Here is a 19,837-nt window from a genome sequence, read left to right as displayed (position 1 = left end):
TCATAGATTATTATTATCATAGATAATTCAACTATAAACATAAATAATTCCATTATTAGTTAACATTAATGACGAAGCAGTATTTATGAAACATTGTCAAATTGTTTTAATAATTAAAAAAAAAAAAAATGTTACCCAATTATTTTTACCAAGATCTAGCCATCATAGATATCTTAATAAGATAAAATATTCTTATACTAGGATATGGTGATAAATTAAATTAGTAATGTTGCAATCATGCTTAACCTCCTCTCTAAAAGCTATTGCTTGTGCCAGAGAGGACAATAAAACCTACATAGCCCAACGCAATGAAACCGAACCCTAGTATTAACTCATCGTTATCAACCAAGCTCGGTAGGCCATAAAATTATTCTTTAGTTATTCTTTTTCTTCATTTAATAATTTAAAGGCGTGATATATATTATTTCAAAGAGTTTTTGGTAATTTATTCTTGTAGGTACACAAATTTCATAAAAGATTATTATTTTTTAATTATTCCAACAATACTTAGTATTTACTATTTACACAGAAACTTTATAAATGCTATTTTCTTTAGGTAATATATTCGTTTGCAATGTTATTAGTAATATGTATTACATTATTAACATTTTTCTACAAATAAAAACATTTCCTTTTTTTTTTATGATAAACTAGTATTTTGTAGGTGCCTGGAACTGAAAATGAAATAAAAATTGAAAATTTAACACCATATACTATGTATGAAGTGACTGTAATTGCCAATAACAAACACGGATCTAGTCTACCGTCATTAGCAATTCGATCTCTCACATTAAATACAGATCAAAAAACTACTCGTAAAGCCAATATTGACAATTCTAAGTTACCACTATTGCCTGATATAAGATCGTGTTGCGTAAAAAAAGGTGTTACACATTCTTCGTGAGTAAAAAAAAGTAGCTAATAAATAAGTAAATATAGGTTATTTATATTTTTAGTATGATAATTAAAATTAAAAAATCAATTTTTAGTTCAATAAAATACTTTATTTAAGAGTTTTAATTTTTAAAAAGGTGTTTGGACAAATTATGCGATCCATCGAAGTCTGATGGAGCACAAGTAACTGACTTAATGATATGTGCTCCATGGGCATCTCAAACATTTAGTTGCCTTACAAACGGTATGGATCATACTCCTTGCTGTCGTGCAAGAGGGTTACCACCACTATGTCAGACATTGTGTGCCGGTAATCTCACCCAAATTGATTTCAGTTATTTCAGGTAATTTTCATTTTAAAATTTTTGAAAACTATAAAATTTCAATAATCATATTTATTTTTAGATGTTTACGTTACATGGACGATTACACAAGTTGTCTTCTCCAAGGTTACGGTATTGTTCCATCCAGTCCAAGACGTCTTCGTGTTTCAAATATAGACGTTGATTTTGCAATATTTCATTGGGAACCACCAAAGAATTTAGGAGATTCCGTAACACACTACAATGTGTTTTTTAGACTAGTTGACGATGAATATGATTCTATAACCAATGTTCATTCTCCTTTTATATTGGAACATTTAAAACCTAATACTTTGTACGAAGTATTTGTGGAAGCTGTTAATGCACATGGTTCAGGAGAACCTTCGCAACGAATTGTGTTTTCAACAAAGAGCCAGGTATTAAAATTTGTTTATTACTTTATGCAATGATAATAAATGTGTATTTTTTTACAGTATTTATATTTATATATTAATATTTCATAAGCTACATTAAAAAAATTTGTCTTTATCAATGTTAATAAATATTAACATTGATATTAATACCATTCAAAGAAATGATTTATGTCCAAAAATGTCATTAAAAAATATATATATATATATGACTTCGAAGATAAAAAAAAAATATATGTGATTTCGTTTTGGCCTAGGGAGTTAGGTTTAAAGACTTGAACTAACGTCATTTCTACAATAAATGATTTCTCGTGGTATATGAATCACAGTTGTTAAAAAGCGGTTTTTATTAAGTCAAATAAGTAAATGAGTTTTGGTACATTTAAAAAAAAAATTATTGGTTTAATAATTGTATAAAATCTTAAGTAATTTTCATTATTTGACAATATATGGTTACACTACGAAGAATGATAAAAAATAAAGAATTCAAACGTTCTAGCTGACTCAAAAATAATTTTATTTTAAAAATATTTTCAGAATTAGTATTTAAGGTATATTATAATACAACCTCGATGCCACCATCCATTTTTAACTTTTTTTTATTTATACTTGAAAACGAGTTTTATAACTATAGCGAATTTTTTCAATTTTATCATTCCTTAGTAAAAATTTAATATCGTTTTAGAAGTCGTCGTCGCTGGTTTAGTGTTTATTCCTCGAAAAATCACTTTTTCTGACTACTTGATTAAACGACTATCCAATTAGAAAATCAAAATTTTTTTATTTAATTATAAAATAACAAAACGTCGACATTTTTGTAATCTAAATTCCTTTGAGCATAAAATAAAATTAAATTTGACAATATGTTTAAACAAAACTGATATATTAGTTCTATAAATAAAAACACAGTTATGTAATGTAGAAACTTAGAAAGATAATAATTCTAAAAATGTCTATCGTATAAATGTCAATAAATAGTCATTGACCGCAACAATAAATATTTGAATTAATTATTTTTAAAACTTAGAACAATAGCAGCTCATTGAAAATTATATTAATGAAATAGATAATATTTTTTCCCAAGCATCTAAGGATTATAGTTAAAATAAGATATATTCAGTTTTTAAATATTATATAAGTACCAAAAGCCGTAAAATGGTCAATTTTTTTGAGGGGTAAATTAATTTTTCTTATTTCAAAAAATAATTTTATTATCTAATATTATTATTAATATATATAAATATAAATTTATATAATTTTGATAAATTTCTGGGTCAAAATTATAAACTGAGGTAAGCTCTCCTATGTCTTCGACCCAACGATTATATTAGCACCCAATATAAAATGTTTGACCATCGCCGTGGAATCCGTGACTTCACATGCCCATTTTTATATTGCACGTAAGTCATCAACAGGAAGTATGATATCATTTAAATAATTGATTAAGTTTTACATTGACTATATTTTGTGGTTATAATTAATACATATACAATTAATTATAGTAGTAGTATAATTTGCGTAGAAAAATTTGTATGCTTATATAAAAAAACATTTATTATTATTTCACATTACAAAAACATAAAACACAATAACTCCAGTCAACCAAAGTAAAACCAATACCTTCTCAGCTTCGAATTGAAGCTTACATCTTATTAAAGTTCTTGATTATGAACAATTATTATTATTATATTTAACTAAAATAATTCTTGCTTCAATGCAGAATTGGGCTTTTTTTATTTTAATGTTTTTAGTTTTGATAGAAATTATGAAGTTTGATATACAGTTATTAGAGGATTATTAGCTGATAGAAAATATTTTAGTTATAAATTGCTGGATTTTCATTCTTGGTATTGAACTTATTTTTGTTAAATTAACTCTCAATAATATCAATCAACTTTTAAGATGTTCCTATAATCTTTCTAATTCACATAACCATCTATACAAAGAATCATGTGAGACTATTGAGAATATTATATCATAGCAATAAAATATTTTAATAACTGATGATTTTAATTTAAATCAATTTTCAGTTTTTGATTATAATTCTTTTATTATTCTATTGTTTGTTAAAGTTTGCACTGTCTTTAAGTGACTTATTTTGAATATTATACTGGGAATTTTACATAAAAAAAAAATTTTTACCTCCTCCGTATCGTACCAAAAGTACTTAAATAATAATATTTAATTAAATTATGTTTATTTATATTATTTATCAATGTAAAATCAATAGTTGCCTACGTTGATCTAAAAAATATTTTGGTGTACTCTTTGAAAAAGTTCTTAGTTTTGAAATTATTCATAAAATTATAATAAATTTTATTTTATTTAAAAAATCTTTATCCTTCTTTTTTGGATTAAATCTTGAATTTGGTGCCTTACTCAACACTTAGTTGTGAAGGAATTGGTTTTACCATGATGTGTTTTTTTATGTATAAAAATGCTCAGCTCTTAATGAACCAATTTTTTTTGTTAAGGTATAAAAAAAATTCAATTTTAGTATAGTTGAACCTATCAGCGTAAAAAATTTGAACGAATCCCTCAATTTTAGATTTAAAAAAAAATATCTCAAATATTCTCTACCGTAAAAAATGATGGTTTTAATTTTTTTCTGTTTTTTCAAAATGCTAAAAAGTTAAAAAAAAATTGACTTCAATGAAATTCTAATAAAATGTATTAAAGATAATTTTTTTTTTTGGTATATTCTTCATGAAAATTTAATGAAAAACCTAAGTACAGAAATATACTGACAAAAATCATCTACGCATGTAAATTTTTTTTCAATATCAAATTAAAACTATTGAAGTGTACTACATTATTAAAAAAGAAACTTTTCACAATTGTTTTACAATGATAGATTGACCGTCAATTTAGTTATTCTTACAATTTAGTAATTGTAAAATTATAATTTACAAGTTATTGTGAAATTTAACGAATTCGCTTGGAAGCGACTTTAATGATAGTGGTGTTAATTACTGTTCCAACTTTTATGCTATCTGTTGACATTTTGTATGTGTTTTTTGAAACAGCTCCCATCCTGATAATTTTAGCCGTTCTATAGTATCCACGATTAAGATACTTTCTTTAAGAAATAGGCCGTTTTAAATGGCTATATAAACAAAAAAATATAGTTCCTACCCTAGCGTTATATAGACATTATATTCATTTTTTACTTTCCTGTAAAAATTTAATTTGAAAAATATATTATTTACTTATAGGTTATCAATCGCTGTCTTAAATATTTACTATTACCTTATTAGTAAAAGAGTATTCTTTTACAAATTATTATTTTTGTATTTTTGTAAATTACATCTATTAAATAATTTATTTTTGATAATACTATGATTATATTTATTGTAGAAATAATGGTAAACTTTAAATACATAATTATGTTTTTATTCTTGGCTATTTCACTTTATTAATTATATATATAAATTAATTATTTTTTATATGGTTTGTTTGTTTTGATAGATAGTTAAAAATCGAGAATTGACTTCTTCGTCGTATAATGTGACAGAATGTTGTGTTAACATTAAACTTCATCAAACGTGTATGCCTCTATGTTCTTTTGATGCAAATATGACTGATATAAGGAATTTAGCTCCATTTTGCGGGACTGAACTTCACAAACTTATCAAGTGTGGTGCTGGTGGTCGGAATCATGGAGCTTGTTGTACACGCCGAGGAGTACCAAGCACATGTACGCCTTTATGTTCTGGCGTTGTACCTGATACTTTGATCAGCACAGCAGTTAACTGTGCTTCATTTATCGGCAATGTTGTACAATGTTTTGAAGAAGGTTAATGTCTTTTAAATTCGAAATAAAAAGTACTTAAATGTATAATTTCCGGAAATTAAGAATTGATCAGGAAATAACAGTTCCTACAGGACGATGATCCTTTCCTGCAAATGAAAGTAAAATTAAAAAACCTAGCACAGTGGGGTCGCGGCATNTAGAATATACTTAAGGCAATTTTTCTGAATTGAAATTTTAATACTGGTTTTGTGATGGTGTACGTTTTTTATGTCTGTTTATGAAAATTCTCAGCTTTGGCTGGACCGATTATATGATCAATTCGTCAAAAGAAACCAATTTTAACCGAATTAAACCTATCGTCTCTCAAAGTAAAAAAACCCTCAATTTTAAAAATGTAAAAGAATATTTAAAAAAAGTCATTTACCATGTTTTTTTTTTTTTTTGAGTTTTAAAATTGCTAACATTCTTTTTATTTATATATTAGGCCCTGATGAAATTTGATTATAGTACTTTAGAGATAATAATAAATATTCTTTTCGTTTGCTTTTTATGAAAATCCAATGAATAACCTAAATACAATAAGTCTTTGAATGAGACACCTGTCACACATGGAAACATTTTATCAACTAAAATCTTGAAAGTTTTTCTGAAAGTTTGACAACTTTAAAAAAATATTAAAGAAAACATTTATTCTATGATTGTATTAATTTAAGAAATTGTCCGTCAAAATAAAAAAATTGATTGTGAATTATAATTTGGATGTAATTTTAAAAGAAGAAATTGTAAAATTTACTAAACTCGTATAAAAGCGTTATTAATGATAGTGATGTTAATTAATGACAGATATCATCTATACTTGTTGAACTATGTCGCATTATAATTTAATTAAATACTTATGTTGTTAATTAAAAAATAAAATTCAATTTCTTATAAGGTATAAAAGATGATTTAAAAAAGTAGTTAATAACTGATAAATCAGAAATAAAAATTAATGAAAAATTATTTTTTAACATAATTATTATTTTAAGAAAAATCAAGTGGCTAACATTAAAAGAATCAATCTGTACAATTATAAAATTATACAAAAGTAGCTTGGAACCCTTGTTATTTCAATCTTTATGATAATAGTCGGCTTAGTAGTCTATTACAGTGACGATTTCTTAAGAGGGATAAGGAATTCTTTATATCCTTAATAGGGGATCTAAAGTTTCTATCTATTTTAAGTTAGATTATTTTTTTTTATTTGTAGAGAAAATTTTCTTATATATCCCTGTGGATAGGAGTTAAAAATACTTAAAAGAGTCTACTTATAAAGTCATGTCAAGTCGACAGTCGGTATAAAATGTTTACATATATGTTCGGAAAATCATAGAGAGTAAGAAAAAGCAGTGGTACTGGCGAGAATGTAAGAAACAATATTATGTGAAGTGGAGTGAAGCGTTTGGTGTGTTATGTGATAAGAAAATTCCAATGAGGCTGATAATTTAGAAAAATTCTATAAGACTGTAGTGAGACCAGCTATGATATGGTTGAAAGTGTTGAGCGGTTGACAAGAGAATAGAGCATAGAATGAATGTAATAGAGATGAGAATACTTAAATGAATGAGTAAAGAGACTAGAGAAGATAGGATAAGTAACGAACATATAAGAGGGAGTATAGCTATAATGTCAATTGTGGATAAGATGAATAAAAATAGACTTAGATGGTTTGGTTATGTTATGAAGGGAGAGAAATCGGAAGCTGTAAGAACGGTTGTGGAAATGAATGTTGGGGGAAGAAGAGGTAGAAGTACACCAAAAGGGGGTGGAGGGATGCGATGTGACGTCTGATATATGTGTAGATGATGTGGATGATCGTGTCAAGTATAAGTTTAGGATAAAAGTGGCTGATCCCAAGTAGTCAGGATAAATCTAAATTTCTTGTTATCCAAGTTAAATTTTAATATCATAGCTTATTTATGTCTGTTGTAGGAACTGGCAAGCTACCAGGACCTGTTGGTGATATGCATGTAGTAAAGTTAACTAATACTAGTGTTTCGTTAGCGTGGAATCCTCCTAACGACAATAGTAGTTTCACCAATTTTGTAGTTCATTATCAAAAAGTTAACAACGTTACTGTACATGAAAATACAATCAAATTAGATCAGGTATATTTGAAAAAATTATACTTTAATCAAATAAATATATTGGTATCGTAATGTTAGTGCATTCTTTTTACATTTTTTTGGCATTATCTAGTAAAAATAAAATTGATTGCAATTATTTTTTGTATGTGTGATATTCAATGTTTAAAATAATAATATTATTTATAAAGTAATTGAATATATGTAAAATTCAAAGCGAGTTATTGTTATTAATTAATGATGAATGCAAATGCGTTTTTTTTTTTTTAAACTTCTCTAATAGGCCTTTAGGATCTCAATCTATCCCTGATACCTAATATATTTTATTTATACTATAAATTTGTGAAAAATATTTAGTTAGTTATTATTGTATAATTTTATATTTATTTTTAGCAAGTTGAAGTAAATGAAAATTCAATTCAATTAAATAATTTAGAATCAAGAAAATTGTATAAAATTTTCGTTATTTCTAAAAATGCATATGGTACATCATTACCAACATCTATACTCTTACTTAATATTACAGATACAAGTAAATTTATAATTCAATTGATTTTGTACATTTATTAATCATGTATATGCAATTTACTAAATAGATCTGAACAATAAAAAAATAACGGGTGTACCATCGCCACCTCATTCCCTTGTTATTTCTAGTCACAGCGCCAATTATGTGACTATTAATTGGCAACCACCTGAGTTCAGTCATGTATCTGAAGAAATTAAGTATACGTAAGTTATGATTAAGTAATTTTTTATTAAATTTATAAAGTTAAGATTTATTTATGTAATTTTTTCCTTTTGTTAAAATTTATAAAAAAAATCATTTCCGGGTTGAGGAAGTTTACTTGCTATTTGACATCTTCTCTCAATTTTAAACATTTTTATATAGTACTTAATCGTTTGCTTTACTGTGGTAGTAGTTTTCAAGTTCAAATCCCTTGAAATTAAAAAATTACATGATTTTGTTACAATAATGTAAAGGTGAAAATTTTTTTTTCATCAAAATTTCTCTTGGATGAAATCTTATAAGCGCTAATAACCTAAGTCAAATTTTGATTATTTTTATTGCTGAAAAATGTTTTATAATAAAAAATTTTACTTGTTTTTCCTCAATATTTTTTATGATCATTCAAATATTTTAATTTTTAAATATATTATAAATATATTTTTAAAAATTGTAAAAAATTTTGAAAAGATAAATTTTTTTTTTGTTTTATTCCCTAAGTCTGTTTAGTCATAAAATATCATTTATATTTTAATAATAATTATACTTCATTTTTTACAGACTCTTTTGGAAACCCGTTTCTGAAACATTATTTCGCAAAGTAGATGTAGCTGTTACTGCACATATGTTAGAAGATTTGTCTCCTAATTCTCAGTATATTATTTATGTTATTGCGACGTCGAAAAATGGAAATAGTTTACCTTCCGAAACATTAATTGCATGGACCGATCCAGCTTACCCAGCATTTGTAGAGGTGACTTTTAAATTTATTAATATTTTACTTTAAAAATACATATGAAATTACTTTTAATTAATCATTATTCTTTATATATAGAGTTTAAATATTTAGTACTATAGGACAGATCTTTAATTTTTTCAAACTATAATAATATATTGCTTATATATACTTAAAATATATTCAAAAAATGATAAAATTCGAGATGTTCCATTTTTTTTTAATATTAATTTTTTTATAAAATTAAATAGAAGTATCCAATTTTATTAGTTGTATGTTGTTTTTTCTTTGTATAAACATGTTTTATTCAAATAAAGTGCATAATTCCCATTATATGTAACCAATAACATCGTAGTTTCAAATAGTTCAACTGAACATCCATATAATCACTGCTATCTAAATAATAACCATTGTAAATTTATGTTTAATTAAATAAAATAATTTATCGTTATTTCTAATAATTTATTTTAGTAGGTATTTAAAGAACATTTTAAAATTATTTCCCATTTATGAAAGAATAATATAATAATCTTTTGTAATACACCAAAAATAAATATTATTATTTCTTTGGTGGTGAATTCAGGAACTATTTCAATAGTTTATCATCTATTAAATTAAATAACAACATGTAGTAAGATTCAATCCACAGCATTTGTAAATGTTTAACATAGTAGATATGAATTCAATTTGAAGTAGTTGTATAGATAATTTATTATTATAACTAGTTCAAATTAAAACTACTTTTATTTAATAAATTCAAATTACCTCACTTTTAAATGTGCCTCTGTCTCCTCATATTAAAGTGCTTTGGCAATTTTAATAATTAAATTGAAATACCTTACATATAAGTAATAAAAGAAACTCATTAATTTTTTTATCTATTTCAATAGAAATACGTTTTTTGAAATATTTAATTAGAAACTACGTATTTTATTTCCAAAAAATATTATGATGGTTTTTTAAAATTTATATACATTTATACAAGATAATTATTTTATCTTTTTTATTTAACTAACGATTTTATATCTAACCGGTAAGAAGAGTATAGCCGGGAAATAACTAGCGATAAAAAACAGCATCTAATCCTCACCTTCAGTTATTACTTTAATCTGTTGACAATTTCTAAAATAGTAGCTCACAGGTTGTTATGAGCCAGTCATTTTGTTAATTACATTATTAATTATTAAATTAATAATTAAATTAATTATTTAAGCTACTTAATTATTTATATTTCCATCTGAAAAATTATAGTTAACCAGGGTTGTTACGTTCTAAACATTGATTGTTCATAACAATATGTTAGAATATAAGTATAAAATGGATATTTTGAAATTTAATTTAAATTTAATTTTTATTTTTTCTTAATAATAAAAATAATATTTTTAACGTAGTTCAAAACTTTACAAATTATTAAAAAATAAGTGAACATAAATTATTCACTAGTTCAATAGTTATTAATTTTTTTAAAGCAATTTATGTATTCTTAAACTATGTTAAAATCATATTTATTATTATTATTTTTTAATAATAATCATAAAAAAAATATTTTATCATAATTTTTAAAAATAGCCATTTTTAGCCCTTGCTTACGACAAGTTTGGACAAGTACTTTTTGAGTTACAAGCATTTGAATACGTTGAGTGGATGTGTAGTGAATGTGGGCATAGTTCTTACTGTTGTTTGTATACTCTGATTATGTTCCATACCTATTCTATGTATTAAAATGCTTGTTACTTAATAAGAACTTGTCCTAAAATTAAAATTGACCCAACAATGCTTTTTTTAAACAAATTGATTGTTATCTGTTAGATTTGAGACTTAAATATTTTTAGGCTATAAATTTACATTAAAGTAAAATTATAATTTTACAGCCACCTACAGTACATCCAATAAATTTGGTAATTGAAGGTAGTAGCATGACAGTTTTATGTATTGCGATGGGTACGCCATCGCCAACTATTTCTTTGTATATATCTGGAAGATTTGTTAGACAAGAAACATCAAGACATATGGTAACTGTCATTCATAATGTTACAAGGGACATGGACGAAATATCTTGTTATGCTGACAATGGATATGGTACGCCAATGCAGTCTTCTAGAAAAATCAATATAAGTTGTAAGTAGAAAAAACAATTAAAATATATTAAGAATATGATAGTAAATAATAAAAAAAAACCTACAAAATTAAAAAAATAATGATAGTATCAAATTGATATTATCTTTTGTGTTTTAATTTGTTTTATTGTTGTAAATTGTATAAGCCATAAAATAATATTAAAGAAATTTTTTTTTCAGATATTCCTAAATTAGTAGCATCTAAGATAACTATGGCCAGTCTTGGTGATACAGTGACATTAGAGTGTATGGTGGATGCTCATCCTGAACCTAAAATGCTTTTCTGGAGAGATGCACAGGGACGTAAGCCAGTAATTCAAAGTAGCAAACACGATGTTAATGTTATCCGCTCCAAAGAAGATAACACGAAATTTGTCATGGAACTTACTATTAGTAAACTGGCTGAACAAGATGATGGTGATTACTTTTGTCATGCTGAGAATTCATTTGGAAGTGCCACAAAGCCTGTATCTGTTAGAATTAGAAATTCTGTAAATATACATATTTCTTATTAATTAAAGTTACATTAAATATCTGAATTATATAAAATGTATCTCAATATACTGATGATGCAGAATCGTCTTAGTTACCAATCTGAATTTTTGAAAATCTGAAGGGAAATAAAAGGTTTTTTATATTAGATCTTAATAACTATTGTTTTTGTTATTCAATTTGTAAAAACAAACAATGAAAAACGTTTATAAATAATTACAAATTTTAATTAGTTTATAATATATTTCATTATAGATAACAATCAGCAATGTGACACAATGTTGTATTCAACAGAACGTTACCACAGGTTGTTTGGATGCATGTTCTTCTTCGTATCTGGATATAAATATGGCAATAGCCAGAACGGATTGTTTTAATGACTTTGATAAACTGATGAAATGTGCTTCAGGTATTAATTTAAAAATAAAATAGTTAAAACTTTCTTATTATCTCATTTTTTACAATAATCAAGTAATATATATCGCTCAATTTTTTAAATTATGTCTACAATGTATATTATACATAATTTATACTGCACAATTTATATTAACGAGAGCAATTTAGCTTGATGTTATAATTAAAAAGTATTGTCGTGCCACACATTTTTATATAATTTTTCTCATAAAATTTTTGTATATGTGAAATAAACTTAAAGTAACTCGATTTTTGTCTTTATTAAATATTTTAACTAATTTTAATAGTTTTTTTTTTGAATCATTAGATAATTTAAGGAAACCAATTTATCTCGTGAAAATATTCAATTAATTGGTAATCACTTAACACCATTAAAAAGAATTCGTTAATAACATTATCAATAACTGATATTTCTTTATTTCATTCCACTAGAGTAATTTATGGTAAATATATTCTTTCATTTTAGATGGATCAGATCATAGAGCTTGTTGTTCAGATCGTGGAGTGCCTAGACGTTGTTTGGAATGGTGTCGTGGTGAACCCGTTAATAACAAAATGTGTGTAATCTCCTACTCGAAATCAATATTGGCATGTTTCCATGAACTAAAAGGTAAATTAAATTATTAAGTATAGAATTACTATTGTAATAAATATTTATTTGTTTTTATGTCTTATAGACAAACTTCCTGGACCTCCGACTAATGTACGAGTTGAAAACACTAATGATCATACAATTATTGTAAGGTGGGATCCACCCTCAAAAAATCCACAGACAGTAGATGTATACAGGTAAACAACTGATCTAAAATGCATTTGTGATTTTGTTAATTATAAATATTTTTATCATAGATCGTAAATAGGGAGAGAGACTTTAAAAAAGCTTATTCACCTCAAAAAATTTAATAATACACACAAATTTATTGTAATTAAATAATTTAACTACCAATTTTTTGATTAATTTGCACATATAATAATTGTTATAGTTCTTACTACAATGATAAATTATCATTAATTAGTAAATCAATGTTCTTATTAAAAAAAAAATCTATAGACTTAATTTTGTGTAATTTATAGTCTGTCGTCAACAAAAATGTGTGTCATCCCCAATATGATTTTACCGGACTTAAATTTAATTGAAAAATAATAATTGGTTTTTTAACAACATAAAAAAATCAACAATAACTGTTGGCTTATTAATAAAATATTTTTTATTTTCACTCTAGTATCATATTATAAAATATTGTTCAAAAATTCTCTCTACTAGTTGTTCTTAATTTGAGTCGCCAGAAAAAAAAAATAGAAGTATTATGCTAATATGGTGTTATAGTGTATTTTAAAATTTGTATATCCTTGTGTATGAGGTATAGAATACAGTCACAATAGTCCATACTGATCGTAAAAGACGATCAAATTGGGCCTAGGAATGAAAAGCAGTGTTCATAGTACCAGAATGACAAGCAATTACCACTTGAAAATTGGGATTAAACTGAGATGTGAAAGGAGGCGATGACCACCGCATTATTATTCCAAGTAAACAGAATGTAGGAAGATGACATAAGAAATTATGTTATTGACATAGAAACTATCGGAGGTATCAATTCCGACAGAATGAAGTTTAAAGCTCGTTGGTTCGACATTCAGCGAAATTATTGGAAACAGAGATGTGGAATTTAAGAACAACGTTGTAATGCGGAAAATTAGAAAATATCAAAATGAAGATGACAAGACTTAAAATTGGTATACTGGGGTCAGTAATTAAAAAATTATGGTTAAAGTTTCAGGTGCTAAGTAGCACTATATATTGTATTAGAATTTATATTTTACCAATTCGACTTGACAAAAAAAGAATTGTTTTCGATCTACGAGTTTAATTTATTTGTAATAAATGTTTATATTTAATATTGGAATATATGTGAAGTTCCTAGTTTCACACTATTGAATGACCTACAATTGTTAAAAGACCTCGTGAAATATAAACAAGGGAATAAAGAAATTAGTCAGGTGGTATTTAAAATATTTTCAAAACATTCTTGGTGCATAAATGAATAATTAGTTAACTTATATTTTTTTGATTTCTCGTATAAGTAAAAAAGATAAAATAATGATGTTCAAAGGCCTAAATATTGACAAAGAAGAATACAACACAACACAGCGAACAAAAAGCAATAACATTAAAATATATCATATTGTCTCATCTATAATAGAACATTATTTTGAGATTAACAATATTCCAATGGAATTTTTGCAGAAGATTCCTACTGTATGGAACACTGATGATTCATATAACAAATCAGCGGATTTCATAAATAAATTAAATGTTATAAATAATGTTGATGAATGTGGAGTTTCATTGAATGATACTTTTATGAGCAAATAACTACTAATGAAGAACATTACTAGTGTATGCAACAAGTAGTTCAATACAATAGAAAAATTTTCCCATCGGACAACTGAAATAAAAATGTTACTAAAACATTACGAAACGTTGATATAGAGTAAAATAATAAGAATTGATCACTTTTGGCAGGTATTATTTAAAATTATATACAATTAAAATACATTTAAAATATTAATTTAAAATTAAAAATATAAAACATATTTAACTTAATATTTAATGAAGTGATTATGTGTTAATATATCACATAAATACACACATATTCAAGTACATTCCGAATAACTCGGAACTATAGCTGGCAACACAAAATGGCAACTTACCATAAAACTAATTAAAAACGTAAATGATTACAAAAAACTTATTATACGGAAGCAATAAAAATGTTTATAAACAAGAATAATTTTATTAAATGGGTGTTTGGACTACTAAAAAATTCATTATTAAACTTGTGTTAATTGCCAAAATATGACATTCGATTAGTATTATAAGTTAAATAGTATAAATAAATTTATAATATTTAATTTTGTTTTAAAATATTTTTCATTAATTTAAAAAAAAATACTTTTTTGATTATAGCATACTCTTTGATTAATTATTCCTTTACAAGATTTCTAGCAAATCTAAACTAGATGTCTATTTGACAACAAGAAAAATATTTAAAAATATGTCCTGCTATATTATGATAAAATTATACAACATAATGAATTTCATTAAAAATTATGAAAATGAAAAAAATCATTTTGGGTTACAGTAACAACTCTTTCGTTGAAAATTTTTAAGCCAAAAAATGTTCGTTCTTCAGTAAAAAGTAAACTATTAAGATGTACTATACTAATAAAATGTTATCAAAAATGAGTAACAAAGGTCGTTTATTGTTTTTTGGTTAAAATACTTAAATATTGAGCACCCAGTAAATATATATTTTTTAATCTCAAATTATCACAAAATATTTATTTTAATGTATAAAATAAAGTAAAAATTGCACATTAAATATCGATGATTAATTTTGTTTCTTTTATCCTACAAAAACTTTTTTTTTATTTAATAGTAAAGTCCGTTGAGTATTTATTAGAGGAATTTTAATTTGTTTTTTTTTGGTGATTTTTATTATATTAAAATTTAAATGATAATCGACTTTTACCATATAGCAGGATATGGCTATTGATTTTTTAGTTTTTCGACAAAAACTAAAGTTAAAGAAAATAATCCATCTTATTCAGAGTGTTAAAAGCTATAAATTAAAATACTTAGATAAGTTAAAACGCCAACAGTATTCTTGAAAGAATTGATTTTCATTGATCTATATAAAATTGTCTTCTGGATTACATAAATTAAGAGCTAGCAATCTCTAAAAATTTATTTTTTTTTCAAAAAAATTTTGAGGAACTCATTTTTGGAACTAGCCTAAGGTATTAAGGGAACATGCCTTTAAAAAATTAGATCATCCTAGTAAATATCTATAAATAATTAGGTGGTTTAATCACCCAAGAAGGCAAGACCACTAAGAAAATTATAGCAAGGAAAGTGCAGGCAAAAATCACATTTATGAACTGATAAATTACTATGCTATATAAGTTTGGGTTATCTATATGAAGAAATGAATAGTCAATGAGTTTTATTGATTCAACAATTATTTATTATTTATCGAGTGTGGATTTATACGGATCAAAATTTGGATAATTAACAAAGCAGAAGAGAGATGTTTAGATAGCTTCATAATGTGTTGCTGGCAAAGGTTACTAAGAGTTAAACGACTTTTGTACCAATAATAGTAAGCTTAATAAAATGGTAAATCTAGAGGATTATTAAGATGAATCAAATAAATTGATGCCTAATTGGACATACTTTATGAAACAAGGAGTAATTCTATGATTTATAAGTATAATATATGAATAAAAATCTATTATAGAAATTCAACGTAGTATGAAATTGATATTTAATAATTTAGTGTTGTAATTTTTACGGAGAAATTATAAAGTAGTTGTTACTTTTATAGCAAACGCGTATACAAATTGAAGGGCTTGATATAAAACTTTTCAGAAGATAATTTGTTGTTAATTATGAATGGTCTACAAGGAATTTTCATCATAAACAAAAATATACTTTTATTGATCAATTTTTCGAGCTGTATTAATATCTGCAATTAAATTTTTTACTGATTTTTTGTAAATTTCCCTCATTTACAGGGAATGAGGGAAATTTTTCCAATTTTTAAGGGTAATGTTTTCAATTAGATACGATTTGTGATCTTTTGACGTATTGTTGAAAGAAATTGGTTCGGTGAGAACTGACAAAAAGTGGCAACAGACATAAAAAAAACTTATAGTAAAATTAATATTAATACCTTCTCAGCTTCCCATCGAATCGAAAAACAATACAAAAATATGGTAACAGTCATTATAGTATTATAGCAATGACAATAATATTAATCGTTTTGGAAAATAATTCAACTCCTGAAGTTTTTATCAAAATTATATTATTATTCCAAATTTTTTTAATTTTAAATTTATTATTGTTTAAACTATACCACACAATATTATTTTTAGGGTATTTTGGAGACGCGTAGGTAATTCAAGCTCCGAGAAAAATGATACCAAAGAAACATCTATGCGAATAAGCGGTCTAAAAGAAGATTTTATCTACGAAATTGTAGTAAAGGCTGGTAATGACAAAGGAATGAGTACACTTACAAATCCGATTAGATTTACAACATCAGAAAAAGATGTTACATCAGCCGCCAGTATAGGTAACATATTTTTTGTTTATCACTTATTTTATGGCCCATTAAGGGCCATAGCGGTCTCCCTAAGGAGAAGGTTTCTTGACTATTGTTACTTAAGGACGGGTGATTAGTCCGTCACCAAAGAGAGGGATGGTGACTCCAATTATCGAACTGATCTCTCTCTCAATAAATGAAGCCGCCCGTGGCTTTCCCCGAACTCGATTTTCTGAATAGTTTAACGATCAAAACTAAAACAGTGGTTCAAATTGTTGAAAAAACAATTAATTAGCAATGGGTTTATTTTACGTTAAATCGTGGCAACGAAATACTCATGATTTATTTGGATTACTGAAAATAATGTTACATATTAATGAAAATTATTAAGTATTTTTTAAGCTCATTCCTTGTACCTTACAAGTGGATCTACTTTATTTTTTTTTATGTAAATAAATAATTATAAAATAGAAAAGATGTAATTAAAAAAGTGACTGGTCGATAACAATTATTTTTTTGAAACAGCATTTTAGAAGTTATTAACATTTTATTACTTAAGTGAGAGAAGAAGTGCGACCGAGTATTGTCTAATGATAAAAATAGTTATATAACAGCATCTCTCCCCTAGCATACATTTAAAAACTATTATAATTTTTGAAGTGTTCGTCCATAAGTTGTTATCCATCAGTCATTTTCTTATTAGGGTAAACAACTGATCTNTTTAAAAACTATTATAATTTTTGAAGTGTTCGTCCATAAGTTGTTATCCATCAGTCATTTTCTTATTAGATTCTTTTTATTTTATAGGCTAGTCAATGCATACTTTTTTATAAAAGAAATAAAATTGATACTCTTAATAGATATAAGGGATGAATTAATATAATATTATATTTAATTTATTATATTTAAGCGGTACCTTTATTCTTTTTATTTTATTAATATTATAATAATATTTGTTATTAAAAGAAAAAAATTATATTTTTAATCTTATCTAAATTTTCTCATGTAGTTCTTCTTTCGAGGAAAACTTAAATAATGTTGAACACAATATTTTTAAATACGCTACTTAAAAAAATTTAAATTACGTCATTTTAAATTAGACATATAAACATGAGTTATCAAAAAAAATTATCATCATATATATTTTAAAAAATGCTAATAATTTTAATCAATTAAAAATTTCTAGTTACTTTAACTAATGATGATATTTTTTCAGGTGAAAGTAGAACTGATATTGGAACGATCTTTGGAGTATTTGTTGCTATTTTAATTGTAGGAGGTATTGTAGCTGGTGTAGTATACTACATGCATAGTCATGGCAATCTATTGCATAAATCTTCTAGCGGTGTTTCTTTTGAAAACCCTAGTTATTTAAGAGAAGTCAACATGGAGAATATGGTAATAATTTTACATAAATTAAATTAAAACTTGTGTTTATAAATATGAATTTTTCTTCGTATTCGACTGATCTATCCTTAGCCAGGTTTAAAAACTACATATATATATATATATATATATACAAAATTGTTATTAAATTTCTGTTCAACTTTTTTTTAGAATCAGACTGATTTGTCTTATTCGACTCCAACTAATGGTTTAGATTCAGCTGAATGGAAACAAGACCACTTGCATACAGCTACTGAAGTACCTCCAACGTTATACGAAGAACTTAAGCTCGGCTCAAACGGTGCCGGTTTCAAACGACTAAAACCATAAAAATGAAACACTAAGTATAACAAACCAATAAAAAATTTATTTTATGAAATAGTAGCGATTAACTAATTAATTAATTATTTGTACAAATTTAATTAAAGGCGTCCATAAAATATTTTCCAGGGAGGGGATGAAGAAATTTTTTGTTTTGATGACCTTTATTTTTTGTTTATTATTTAACCATATTGTATTATATTTAAATGAAATAATTATAAAATCTTATGAAAACACAATCATTTCTTTAAAGAAACATAATTTTCACTACAACGTTAATATTTCGCGATGAACATGTGTTCTTCCTCTTGTCTTCATCTATGGGCGCTCTTGAAATTAACTGAAACAACTACTTTAGGTTAAAGTCACCAAAAATGTTATGTAAAATATTAAATTATTGTAATATAATTACCATTTTAACAACATGTATAAATTAAGTAATGAATAATTTTAAATTGTGATGAAGGGACTATCCCATATCATACGGAATCAAATGTTATGTTCTAGTTTTGGTAACTTACATATTGAATCCACTATGTATAAAAATTGATATATTTTCTTATGACCTCTGTAATTTTAAAAATATTCTTTAAGTTCTAATTCAAATGATTTTTTATAAAAGTTATTTTAAATTTTAAGAATATTTTTTTTATATACTTATAAACATCAGATAAATATAAAAATTACAGAGATCACAAAAAATGATTGAAAAATTTAATGTATATTGTTAATGTTATATAACTTTACGTAAAATTAAAATAAAAAAATTTATTATGTATAGTCAACAATAGATTCTTTGTTAATATACCTATTATGTTTTAATTTTAATTTTATTTTTATTATTAATTTTTTTGTAATATATATATATACATATAAATATTTTTAAAAATGTTTTATATTTTTAAGACATTTTGTTATCATATGTAACCACTATGATCTCTATAAAAAATGTCTTAAGTTTTATTGCAATAACTTTATTGAAATGAGAAAAAAAAATTGATTTCTTTCATTTTACTAAATAAATGTCTG

General features: G+C 25.0%; 1 protein-coding gene across 5 annotated transcripts in view; it reads left to right on the top strand.

Annotated features, from left to right (window-relative positions):
- LOC126898972 (Ig-like and fibronectin type-III domain-containing protein 2) overlaps window positions 1–19,527 on the top strand; it is a 60,257-nt gene extending 40,730 nt beyond the window's left edge. For 3 of the 5 annotated variants that reach the window (XM_050673414.1, XM_050673423.1, XM_050673431.1), the window contains exons 8-23: window positions 665–900; window positions 1,032–1,238; window positions 1,300–1,633; window positions 5,096–5,423; window positions 7,353–7,528; window positions 7,898–8,036; window positions 8,101–8,236; window positions 8,793–8,985; window positions 10,839–11,085; window positions 11,265–11,575; window positions 11,832–11,985; window positions 12,457–12,600; window positions 12,668–12,779; window positions 16,932–17,131; window positions 18,318–18,499; window positions 18,659–19,526. In XM_050673414.1, the coding sequence (XP_050529371.1) occupies window positions 665–900; window positions 1,032–1,238; window positions 1,300–1,633; window positions 5,096–5,423; window positions 7,353–7,528; window positions 7,898–8,036; window positions 8,101–8,236; window positions 8,793–8,985; window positions 10,839–11,085; window positions 11,265–11,575; window positions 11,832–11,985; window positions 12,457–12,600; window positions 12,668–12,779; window positions 16,932–17,131; window positions 18,318–18,499; window positions 18,659–18,817 (3,258 nt within the window). In that variant the 3' untranslated portion in view covers window positions 18,818–19,526. Of the gene's footprint in view, window positions 1–664; window positions 901–1,031; window positions 1,239–1,299; window positions 1,634–5,095; window positions 5,424–7,352; window positions 7,529–7,897; window positions 8,037–8,100; window positions 8,237–8,792; window positions 8,986–10,838; window positions 11,086–11,264; window positions 11,576–11,831; window positions 11,986–12,456; window positions 12,601–12,667; window positions 12,780–12,839; window positions 12,965–16,931; window positions 17,132–18,317; window positions 18,500–18,658 lie in introns of those variants that run through there. The other 2 variants (XM_050673440.1, XM_050673446.1) reach the window with 2 other exon arrangements.
- The last annotated feature ends 310 nt before the right edge of the window (window positions 19,528–19,837 follow it).

Source organism: Daktulosphaira vitifoliae, unplaced genomic scaffold, assembly GCF_025091365.1.
Source record: "Daktulosphaira vitifoliae isolate Bord-2020 unplaced genomic scaffold, ASM2509136v1 Scaffold_1, whole genome shotgun sequence".
In the NCBI taxonomy this organism is placed as follows: domain Eukaryota; kingdom Metazoa; phylum Arthropoda; class Insecta; order Hemiptera; family Phylloxeridae; genus Daktulosphaira; species Daktulosphaira vitifoliae.
Note: the sequence above shows the minus strand (reverse complement) of the source record. Positions and strands in the feature narration are given on the sequence as shown.